Here is a 12,216-nt window from a genome sequence, read left to right on the forward strand (position 1 = left end):
CTCTCCAAGCCAATCCCCATACACAGCCACAGGAAGACTTCTAGACCCAAATCCCATCTTATCGCTCCTGCCAAGATCTCTGAAGCCCTCTTAGACCTAAACGGGGCTGCTCCCTCTGGCCCCACACCCCATCTCACCTCTTCCTCTGTACCCTGAGAGATAGCAGCCTTCTCCCAGGCTCTCAGAACCACCATCCTCCATCTGGCCTCTGCATGAAATGTGCTCCCCCTCCCCTTGCCTTGCCAACTGGTCCTTTTCCTTTGGACCTTCGGTGCCAAAGCTTTCCCTATACCTTTGTGTCACTTCTGTCCCTTGCACGTTCTCACTCCACTTGCCATCCTTCCTTTTCTGGACAGGTATCTTCACCACTGTGAGTTCTGTGAAGACAGCGTGCATCCTCTGTCCTCTTCCTGTTCCCTGCCTTTCTTGCCTTCGTGTCTGCAGCACCTGTACGGTGCCTGGCAAGGAGCTGATGCTTGACCATTATGTTGACAGGATAGATGACTGAGCCAACTCTATGAGGTAAGTACTGCTGCTGTGCCCACTTTGTAGACAAAGAAAAGGACATTCTAAGAAGAGAAGTAGAGCCAGCTCAAGGCCCTGCAACTAGCCAGTGGCAAAGGCAGAGTCCGAGGGCCTACGTTCTTAAATACTTCCAGTCCTGCATCCAGCACCCTGGACTCAGCAGCTGTCTGTCTTGCTCGCCCAGCAGGCTCTCTGAGGACGGCTCAGCTGGCCCAGTCTCCCCTCCCCAGAGCTGCCCCCGGAACCATGGAGAGTCTGAGTGAACTGCAGAACCCTCTGCTGCCTCGGACCCCCACCCCCCTCCATGGCCCCTACCCCTACCCCGAGGCTTCACCCAGCTGGTCATGCCAGGAGAAGCTCTACTCCTACCTCCTGGGTGGTGCTGGCTCTGCTCGCACCCACCAGCTCCTGGATCCGGGATCCCTACAGCTGGCCGTGGAGGCCTGGTACAGGCCCAGCTGCCTCCTGGGGAGGGACAAGGTCAAGGAACCCAGAGCCAGCAGCTGTGAGACCAGCTTCACAGAGAACAGGGAGCTCCAGGCTGGGCCCACAGAGCGCTCCACAGAACCTGGCCAAGTAGAAGAGGATATCACCATCCAGACTGTGTCCTACGGGGTTCAAGAGGAACTGCAGGGCCAGGAGAATGACCAGGAGGAGGAGGAGGAGGTGAGTGCATGTGTTTGAAATGCAGACTCCAGGTCAGCCTCTAAGTGTTGAGATTCGGTAGGCCTGGTGTGGGGCCCTGGAATCTGTATCGTTACCAAAGAAAAGGTACTTCTGGCACAGGTGCTGTCCATACTTTGAGAAACACAAGTTTGGGCTGGAAACTTAATCTTTTTTTTTTTTTTTTTTTAAGATTTATTTATTCAGGGATCCCTGGGTGGCGCAGCGGTTTAGCGCCTGCCTTTGGCCCAGGGCGCGATCCTGGAGACCCGGGATCGAATCCCACGTCGGGCTCCCAGTGCATGGAGCCTGCTTCTCCCTCTCTCTGTGTCTCTGCCTCTCTCTCTCTCTCTCTCTCTCTCTCTCTCTCTCTCTGTGTGTGTGTGTGTGTGAGACTATCATAAATAAATAAAAATTAAAAAAAAAAAGATTTATTTATTCATGAAAGAGGCAGAGACACAGGCAGAGGAAGAAGCAGGCTCCATGCAGGGAGCTCCATGCGGACCCGATCCGGGATCCCAGGATCAGTCCCTGAACGAAGGCAGATACCCCACCACTGAGCCACCCAGGCGTCCCGCGACTTAATTTTTTAATAGCATTTATTGTTCTTGTTTTCTTCATTATGTAAGTAATTTAAAAATACAGAAAAACCACTGGAAGAAAACATTATTATTTTAGTAGATGACGTTCTAGCCTTTTCTCATTCAGTGTTTTTCTCCCACCCTACTCCTCCAAAAAGATCTTGCTGTACAGTTTTATCACCAGATTTTTCTCTCTAAGCAATGTATTTCAGTATTGCTCCAAATCATTTAATATTTGTCTACAACACAATCTTTAAGGGTTCCCTGGTGTCCTGTTGCACATTCTCCCACCATTTGTTTACTCAATCCCCTGGTCATTGAGCATCAGGACTCTTTCTCTTCTTTCACAATTACCATCCAATGATGCACATGCCTGTACATGAGTACTTGCAATCTTTCTTTGTACGAGTGGGCTATGGAGGGAATCAGGGGGTCACAGTTAAGGCTCTGGGTAGAGAGTGAGGAGCCCAACCTACAACACTACCTGTGGCCCCACATCATTGCCACTGGTGATCTTGGGCCTGGTCACAAAAGCCCACTTGTGTTTTACAGAGTGATATGACCTCGACAGACAGTGAAAGTGAAGACAACTTCGTGGCGTTGCCCCCCAGGGACCACCTGGGCCTTACTATCTTCTCCATGCTCTGCTGCTTCTGGCCCCTGGGCATTGCTGCCTTCTACTTTTCCCAGGGGGTAAGAGCACAAGGGGCACAGGGCATCAGTTCCAGCCCACTCCCTCCACTGGAGGGTTTAACAATGGGTGTGTGGGACAGGGTTGGAACCCAGTGGGCTGGGGCTGTGTTGCCTGCGGTGGGGATATCCATTTCACTAGCACCTCTCTCTCCCTAGACCAGCAAGGCCATCTCCAAGGGAGACTTCCGCCTGGCCAGCACCACCTCCCGCAGGGCCCTCTTCCTGGCCACACTCTCCATCGCTGTGGGCGCCGGTCTCTATGTGGCTGTGGTAGTGGCTCTGGCAGCTTACATGTCCCAGAATGGCCATGGCTAGTGGCCAGCAGGGCCTGGCATCCTGACTCCCCTGCTCCACCTGAGGAGGCCATGGGGCTTAGAGTTGCAGACCCTCTGGAGAGCCCTGGCCCCTCAAGACAACCTGCAACCCCAGCTTGTTGAGGAGAGGCCTCCCAGGCTGCAGCCTGCAGGGCTCCACCATCACTTCTTGTCCACAGCCCACCAGCCCCAGAGCAGAGCCAGGGGCACCACTCTCTAGCCCAGGCTATGTCAGGAAGCAGGAGAGGGTAAGGCTGCCCACCAAACCATCCAGGCAGGACCTACCTCTGGCTTGAGGCTGGCTAGGAGTTCAGCCTATCCTGCCCACCCCTAGAGGGTCACCTGCCCTGCCAGCAACCCACTCCCCAACTCTGTCAGCCTCACCACAGAGAAAAAGCAAGAGGTTACTGGGAGAGAAAGGGACAACTAGGGGCAAGAATATGACCCAGTTCTTTTGGCTATTAGAAGTCTCCACTCTAAGGACAATCTGAGCTTCCCCAACTCCACTCTCTGGCCCCATGAGGCCAAGACCCCAGCCAACCAGGAGGAAAATACAAAGACACAGGGGCCCCGAGCTCTTTCTGGTTCTCTCCTGTAGGTTTGTAAGACACTATAGATTCTAGATAGTGAAGGAGCATCTCAGGCATGTAAAGTGGAGCCAGGGCAGGTTCTCAGAGCTTCCTCGTGCAGGAACTAAAGGCAGATGTGATGACAGAGTCCTGAAATATTGCCAGACCCCATGGGCCTCCCCAGTCCCTTCCTGGTCCCTGCCCCCACCATCCTTTTCTGGGCTCCTCCTAGGTGGCCCTGAGCTAATGCCATCCCAAGAGAGAGTGTCATCAGCCCACCAGCCACGAAGCATAGGGCCCCAGACCCATCCCTGTGGGAAACCAGTGAGGCAAGACCCTGGGACATAGTATAAATGAGGGGAGGGATGAGACTGGCATGGCTGCTAAGCAGCTAGCAGTGCCCAGAAGGCTTCCTAGAAGAGGTGTTCCTTGAGTAAGGCCTAAAAGGATGAGGAGAATTTATCTAGGGGATTCATTTTCCCATAACCCTTAGTATTCATGACCAGGGACACGGCAGGAGTCTCCCAAGCTATTTGGATTATGCCTCAAGCATCTGGGCTGGAGGCAAACTGTAGCCATCTCTGAGGGCTCCACCAACTCAGAGAAGATGGTTGGGCAGCACATCTCTCAAAGACCAGTGATATTTTCCTACTTCTAAATACTGGGGGTCAGTGGTGGCACCCTGGTCAGTCCTTGCCCAGAACTGCTCTCAACACCCCCAGCCACTAGGGAACATCCAGAATTTTAGAGGCAACCAGAAGGGTAATACATTGGGAGGGCAGGCCTGTCTGGGCTCAAGCAAAAGACTCAACTGTGCTGGGGATCTTGGGACTTGGTCATTCCTAAGCCACATCCAGAGCCCAGGGCCGTGGATGTACCACTGACCCACCTTGGCCCACCCACTGCTCCCCGCATCTCCTGAAACCCCACAGGCCTGGATCAGCAGTTTTAATATCCCATTATTGTATATATTTATCCTTGTAATAAACATTTCTGTAACACTAGGTGCCCTCTGGGCCTCTTAGTGTCCCTGCCTGCCTCCACCTTTGCCTGCAGCCTGCTGTCCTCCAAGACTGGGCTCCAGCCCCATGTCTGCTGCTCTGGGTCCCCAGTAGTATTCCCAGGAAGGCCTCAGGAGGAGGGGTAGTCAGAACACCCACCCTCCCCAGGACTTCTCTGCTCAGAGTACCTTGGGTGTAGAGTGCTAGGGTGCACTTGACTCCATGTCAGAGGAGACAATGCCCGTGTGTGAAGAAAAATCCCTTCTAGGCTCAAGGGCTTGTGGGTCAAGAGGAAGAGTGGGTGTGGCTCCATTGAGTTGCCTGCAGCTATCAAGAGTGGATGCAGGGCCAGGGGGGCACCAAGGAGCCCCACTGCCCTGGTGCTCATTCTTGAGTCCCTCAAACCTGTGGGGAGGAAGCCATCTCTGCCTCAGCCCCCAGGCGTGGCACCAAATCTCCAATATCCTCTCGCTTCCTGGCCCCCATGAGCCTGCCTGGGCCAGCAAAGGGACAGGCTTGGTTTCTAGATTACTGTGCACAGAAGACCCTGGGGGAGGTAGGATATGCACACTTTACACCTATATGTGCCTTCCGGCAAGACACAGCTTTGCTCGCTTGCACACATGCATGCTGGATGCCCCTGAGGCAGAGATTACTGTCAGGTGGCTATTAGGGGCTGCTCTCAGGCCATTATTTGAGGAAGGGAAGAGACAGATCTGGGCAAGGGGAGGTCGGGCTCTGGGGCAGGCCCAAATGCAGTGGGGATGGAGCCAGCAGGATACCCTCAAGGGCTGATGCAAGTTGGGACAAAGCCCAGACTTTTGTAACCCCTCAGCAAATAGTCACTGGATATGGGCCACCCAGAAAAGGAGAGTGGCCAAGCGAGCAGGCTTGCCCTGAGGCAAAAAGAAAACATCATTCCTGCAGGGCCCCCAAGTGGCCTGTCACCACTCCTGCCACACCCACCACACAGCAGCAGACCCTCTGGTGCCACCTAGATCCCCTCAGCATCTACCTCCACACACCAAAGGCTGCTCCCTGGGAACTCTGCGACACTAGGCCAAGGCCAAGCCAGAGTGCCAGAGAGCCAACAGCCCTGTCAGGAGGCTTCAACCAGTGACCGATGGGAGTTGGTGGGCTTTCTGCCCTCTGGCTCCCATGACTCCCCAGCGGGATTGACTTTCAGGTGGCCCTGGCAGCAGTATACTGGAGACCATGGCCCTCCCTGGCTGCTTTCCCTCTTCTTCTACGTCATTTACCTACCGTGCTATCTGGGGTCATCTACCTGCAGTTGAATCTTTGTCTCTGGGTTGGCTTCTGGGGGAACCCAAACCGAGGCACATGCATGCACATGCACAGGAACATGTGTGTAGCATGCTCGTGCACACACATGCACCTACATGTGCATACACATACCCGCGGGCCCAGGCATGCAGCCATGCGTGTGCACACACGAAGGTACAGCTGCCACGCGCACAAACACTTCAGGCCCACACTCACTCACAGGTGCACCCGCACGTGTGAGGGGTGACAGAGACATGGTGCCCGAGGGGGTCACGCGGCCCTGCCTGCTGTGCAGTCTCACTGTCACCAGTCTGGTTGGGCCCCAGAATGGGCGAAGGGAGGCCCACGCTGCTGTCTGGGCCCCACTGGGGCGGGCAGGCCGCCTCCCAGCCTGGATGACACCTACCTCCGTCCCAGCCCTCCAGAATGCTGCTTCCAGGCCTTGAGACACAGGGGAGAAGAACCACATGATGTCCTATGTTCATCCCCACCTGCTCCCGGGCTTTTTTACCCCCTCCTTTACCCCAGAAGCAAAGCCCGGCTCTGCAGGAGAAGATGAAATCAGAAACAGAGCCCCAGGGGTTTCCCTCCCACACAGTTCCCCAGGAGGGGCCCAGCCTGTGGCCCCAGGCTTCTCTAGATCAGTCCCTGCAGCAGGGGCAGCAGGGGCAGGGCCCCCCCGCCTGGTGCTGCCTGCGGAGGCCTGCCTCGGGGCGCCTGGGGGGCACATCGGGCCTCCTGCTTCCCAGATCTGCCTGAGCCTCACCTCCCGAGGCTCCTGGGAGGAGGGGGAGCTTGCTGTTACCCCGCTTCAGGCTGGCTCCTCAGGCTGGCAGGGAGAGGCTGGGGGCAGGGAGGGTCCCCTGGGTAAAGGTGCCCGTGATGAGCTGCAGTGCCAGCACATCTGTGCAAATATTACCAATTATTTTCCTCACTATAAACACCCAGCAGGAAGGCAGGGAAGCAACCAACCCAAACTGTTTAAAATAGAAAGCAAGATTGCTGCACAGGGAAGTCAGGGCAGCAGGCAGAAAGGGGGCCCTGCTCCAAGAACCCAGGGTCCCCCAGCCACCAGCTGCCCTTGTACTGGCCCTGCTCCTGCTGTCCCCACCCTGCAACTCCCCCTCAGCTTTCTCCTCTGCTAGACGCAGGCAGATCCAGGGGAAAGGTCCTTGTCCGGGGGGCTGGGGGGATAGGAGTGAGGCTGAGGTGCCAAATAGGCCCCCTCGGGGAGGGGGGCCAGAGGGAGGCAGCCACAGAGGACCCAGTGCCGAGGCCACCCAGCTGGTGTGCAGTGCCCTGGCCAGGCCTTGGATCCACGGGGCTGTGTGGACGGGAGCGGCAGGGAGGAAGCCTACCTCGTTGTGGCCACAGGCCTGGGGAGGCCGGGCCAAGTGGAAACAGTGACCAGCCACCCACTCTGAGGGAAAGGGATTTTTCTGATGGTGGCAATAGCAAGAAAACTGGTCCTAGGGCCTGAGCAGTCTCTCCTGTCCCTCTCTCCACACACGGGGCAGACAGACAGCAGGTCTCCCATACATCCACAAGGGTTGTCAAAATGTTGACACATTTCTGTGCCAGTTGATAAATAGGCCCAAGCCCCCAAATGTTTTCCTTTCCTGACCCCCTAAGTCCTCCCCTGGAACCCCCAGCTAGAAGAGTTAACAGCTGACGCAGCAGCCCCCTACCCTAAATGCATTGGGTCATGCCTGGGCTGCCCTGACTGAATGTGGCCCTGCCCACCTCCCAGAAAGGGGGCTTTAGGCAAACCCACCACCCCTCAGTGATGCGCATCCATCTGTCCCTGCTGGAGTCTCAACACATCTCCTAGGCCACCCAGATGATGGGAGGGGGTGTGCCAAGGAACGAGGTCCATGGCCAAGTTGTCAAGGATGCTAATCCTGAAAGTCACAGTCCCTCATGTTACAAATGAGACAACCGAGCCCAGAGAGGGAGGTGAGTTGCCCAACACCCAGCAATTTGGAAGCCGAGCCCGGGCCTTGCCTCCCAGGCCATGCAATTGCTAAGCAAGGCTAGTGATTGTCTGCCTGCCATGAAAACACAGAAAACCGAGGGATGACCGCTGCTGCCCCGTGAATATTAACACACTTGCTTCCCTCAGCCTTCCCTCCCAGACTGTTTCCTGCTTCAAAGGCTTCCCTCCCTGGGACTGACACTTGGGTCCTTCTATTTTGGTGGAATGGCAGGGGTGGGGCGGGAAGATGACAGTCTCGCCTAGCCTGCCCGCCCCAAGCACGCAGCAGACACCCCCTCCCCTGGTGCTCTCACATCCTTTCTGCAACAAGGGGAGACAAGACTCTCAGGGGTGGGAGTGCCCCACAGAGACACTCAGATGTTCTGAACAAAAAAAAAAACCCGTGCTCCTGCCGCCCATCTGCATTTCCAGCCTACATCCCTTAAACTGCCTTTACCTCTCTCCCTCTAAAGAGCCAGGCAGGCTTCAAAGCCACTTCTAGCTACATGAGGAAATAACAAAGAAAGAAATTGCCAGAGCACAGGGCACCTGAGATGCAGCCAGGAAGGGAGCAGAGGGGGTGGCAAACGTGTACAACGGTGGGCAGAACCCAGAGTGAAGCAGCAGGGGCAGGCTTGTTTCTGTCCCCATTTTACAGATGGAGAGACTGAGGCTGGCAAGGCCCTCTTTCCTCCTGGTTCCACAGCTCAATGAACCGTACCAGGGTGTTACCTGCCCATCCCCTACTCTCCCACATCTTCATCAATCCCCAGCCTCCCCCTACCCCCAACCACACACCCCCTTTGCTTCCACCACTTCTTCCACGTCCCAACTCCTGAAGCTGACCCCTGGACACCTCCCCCCCTTCATCCCCTCCAGCCCTGTCCCAGCTGCCTGGGACACACAGCCAATGACAGTGGTTGATCCGGAGCCAGACTGCCCAATTCAAATCCTTGCCTCTGTGCAACTGTGGGTGTTCATTCTCCCATCGGGAAGACTGGGATCCAGATGGTGAGCACCTCATAGGGTGTCTGTGCTTGCTACACGAATGAGCGCTAGAATGGCTCCTATAGCTACCCTGGATCTCTAGTAAGTGCTCTGTGGGAAATGTTTTCAGTTATCTCCAGTTGACCACCACCCTAAATGGCTTCCCTGCCAGAAGTTCCTCACTGCCCCCCTACCCCCACCCCTACACAACCAGACAGTTTAAAACCAAAGTCCTGGTATACCTCAACCTTGTGGACCTCTCAGCAGACCCCAGCTGGTAGCAAGCCAAAGACCCGGGCCTGTTTCATGTGTTCCCTCTGCCTGTAATCCCCTTATCTGCCTTGACTCCCTGACCTTTTCTTCCAAGACGCAGTTCTAGAAAATCCCATCTCCTCTGTAGCCCTTTCTGACACCCCCCCCAACACACACACACATCTACCCCCAAACCAAATAGAACCAACTGCCCCTTTCCTGAACCACCAGGGCACCTATTCAAACCAGCACATCAGTCACCTGTTTGCTCCTCCAAAGGTAATTCTCACTGTGCTGTGGGACCTGCTTTCCGTAGATGCCACACAGCCAAAGAGGGTCCAGGTCAGGATTCTTTCTGCTGCAATTTCTCTCTCAGGGGGAAAACCGACCACTTCTGGAGGAGATAAGACCGGGATGGGTAGGGGATCTCTAGGTGGGAAGGTAGAGGATAAAACAGACCAGAGACAGCAGAGTAGACCCCCAGAGTGGCCAGTCTGGTGGATAGCGCCAGAGCATAGGACTTGTACACACTTTCCATCTTTCATCTGGAATGTCCTGAAGACAGTGGTGAGGTCTGTACTCTGTAGGGAAGATATGACCAAGGGGATAAAGAAGCCAGAGTGGCTGCTTGCTTTCATCCCTTCTGGTCTCCTCAAGGCTCTGAGCGGAGAACAAAGAAGAGGTTTCTTGGGACACCTGGGTGGCTCAGTGGTTGAGCATCTGCCTTTGGCTCAGGTCATGATCCCAGGGTCTAGGGATTGAGTCCCACATTGGGCTCCCTGCAGGGAGCCTGCTTCTCCGTCTGCCTGTTTCTCTTGCCTCTCTCTGTGTGTCTCTCATGAATAAATAAATAAAATCTTTAAAAAAAGGGTGGGGGGGAATCCCTGGGTGGCGCAGCGGTTTGGCGCCTGCCTTTGGCCCAGGGCGCAATCCTGGAGACCCGGGATCGAATCCCACATCGGGCTCCCGGTGCATGGAGCCTGCTTCTCCCTCTGCCTATGTCTCTGCCTCTCTCTCTCTCTGTGACTATCATAAATAAATTTAAATAAATAAATAAATAAATAAATAAATAAAAAGAAGAGGTTTCTTCTCCACTTATTTTGCTCCCAAATCAGGCCCTGGGTCATTTCCACCCCCATCCTCCAAAGGAGCACACAAGTCAGAGTGTCACTGACCTGTCCACAGCCACCTTCGAAGGCCAAGGCTAGAGGCAGAAGCACGGCTTCACCTGGCCTCACCACATCCCCATCTTTCACCAAATTCTGCAACTCTACCTCCCCACAATCTCTCTGATTTGTCTACTTTGCCCCTCTCTGTTGCCAAGCCCCAATCCAAGTCCCATCAGCTCTCACTGAAGCTTCTGCAAAAGCCTCCTGGATGTTTTGACATACGCTACAACGTGAATAAACCTTGAGGACATCACGCTAAGTGAAATAAGTCAGTTACAAAAAGACAAACACTGCAGGATGCCACCTTTATAGGTACGTAGAGTAGTCAAATTCACAAAAACAGAAAGTAGAATTTGTTTGCCAAGGGCTGCAGGGCTGGAGGCGGCGCTAAACCACTGAGCCACCCGGGTAGCCCAAAGTGAACTTTTCTAAAGGCAAGTCTGGTCAAGTCAACCTGCCTGATTAAAGCCTTCAAAGGGAGGAATGATGGGATGCCTGGGTGGCTTAGCGATTGAGCAACTGCCTTTAACTCAGGGTGTGATCCCGGAGTCCCGGGATCGAGCCCTGCATCGGGCTTCCTGCATGGAGCTTGCTTCTCCCTCTGCCTATGTTTCTGCCTCTTTTTCTCTGTCTTTCGTGAATAAATAAATAAATAAAATCTTTTTTTAAAAAGTGGGGGGCGGTGCCTGAGTGCCTCAGGTCATGATCCCAGGGTCCTGGGATCAAACCCCACATCAGGTTCCTTGCTAAGCTGCTTCTTCTCCCTCTACTGTTCCCCTGGCTTGTTCTCTCTCCTTTCTCTGTCAAATAAATAAATAAAATATTTGTTTAAATAAAGCCTTCAAAGGATCTGTTAGATAACCAAACTCCTTAACCTGCTAACAAGCCCTGCCTGCCTCCAGCTACATCTCCTGACACACTCCCCCAAACTCTCTGCACCCCATCTTCACACCTGCAAGTTCTTTGCATATGTTATTCCTTCTGCCTTAAATACTTTCCTTCCCTTCTTGGACTAATTAGTCCCTAGTCACCTTTCATATCTTTGTCCTAAAGTCACTTACTCCAGGAAACCCTCCATCACCAGCCTGGCTGGATCCATTCTCATCATTTTGCATTCTCAGAGTCCTGTGTTCCCCTTTTCAAAGCCTAGATCCCAACTGCAATTTTCCATTTATTCCTCTGAGTATTAATGTTTGTTTCCCCGCATTGTAATTCTAGTGACCAGATAGACGACAATTTAAGCAAACAAAAACACATTCATGGTCAAAGATATATAAAGTCAACTACATAAATTGAAACATAATAATAAAAAGATATTGGGGCACCTGGATGGCTCAGTCAAGCCTCTGACTGTTGATTTCAGTTCAGGTCATGATCTCAAGATCATGAGATGGAGCTCCCCATCAAACTCTTCATAAATGGAACCTGCTTAAGATTCTCTCTCCCTCTCCCTCTGCTCCTCCCCCCGGCCCCCATCCCCAGCTCACATACTCTCTCTCTCTTTATTTTTATTTTTTTTCTAAAGATTTTATCTATTTCTTCATGAGACACAGAGGGAGAAAGAGAGGCAGACACAGGCAGAGGGAGAAGCAGGCTCCATGCAGGGAGCTCAATGTGGGACTCGATCCTGGGTCTTCAGGATTAGGCCCTGGGCTGAAGGCAGTGCTAAACTACTGAGCCACCCGGGCTGCCCTCTCTCTCTCTTAAAAATATAAATAAATAAAAATAAAAATAAATAAAAGAAACTGAGGGGTGATCCCTGGGTGATGCAGCGGTTTGGCGCCTGCCTTTGGCCCAGGGCGTGATCCTGGAGACCCGGGATCGAATCCCACGTCGGGCTCCCGGTGCGTGGAGCCTGCTTCACCCTCTGCCTGTGTCTCTGCCTCTCTTTCTCTCTGTGCAACTATAATAAATTAAAAAAAAAAAAAAAAGAAGAAGAAAGAAAAGAAACTGAGGTCCTGGGATGCCTGGGTGGCTCAGCAGTTTGGCACCTGCCTTCAGCCCAGGGCGTGATCCTGGAGACCAGGGATCGACTCCCACATCAGGAGCCTGTTTCTCCCTCTGCCTGTGTCTCTGCCTCTCTCTCTGTATGTGTCTCTCATGCATAAATAAATAAAATCTTAAAAAAAAAAAAGAAACTGAGGTCCAAAAAAATTAAGAAACTGTCCTTGGTCACAAGCTTGTAGATGGAAAGCTAGAATCT

At 53.6% G+C, this 12,216-nt stretch overlaps 1 protein-coding gene across 1 annotated transcript; it reads left to right on the top strand.

The window, feature by feature from the left end:
• The first annotated feature begins 771 nt into the window (after positions 1-771).
• On the top strand, positions 772-2,777 carry SYNDIG1L (synapse differentiation inducing 1 like). Its single transcript, XM_055304561.1, has 3 exons — positions 772-1,191; positions 2,322-2,462; positions 2,619-2,777. The coding sequence occupies exons 1-3, from the start codon at positions 772-774 to the stop codon at positions 2,775-2,777; spliced, it is 720 nt and encodes a 239-aa protein (XP_055160536.1).
• The last annotated feature ends 9,439 nt before the right edge of the window (positions 2,778-12,216 follow it).

Source organism: Nyctereutes procyonoides, unplaced genomic scaffold (assembly GCF_905146905.1).
Source record: "Nyctereutes procyonoides isolate TBG_1078 unplaced genomic scaffold, NYPRO_anot_genome, whole genome shotgun sequence".
In the NCBI taxonomy this organism is placed as follows: domain Eukaryota; kingdom Metazoa; phylum Chordata; class Mammalia; order Carnivora; family Canidae; genus Nyctereutes; species Nyctereutes procyonoides.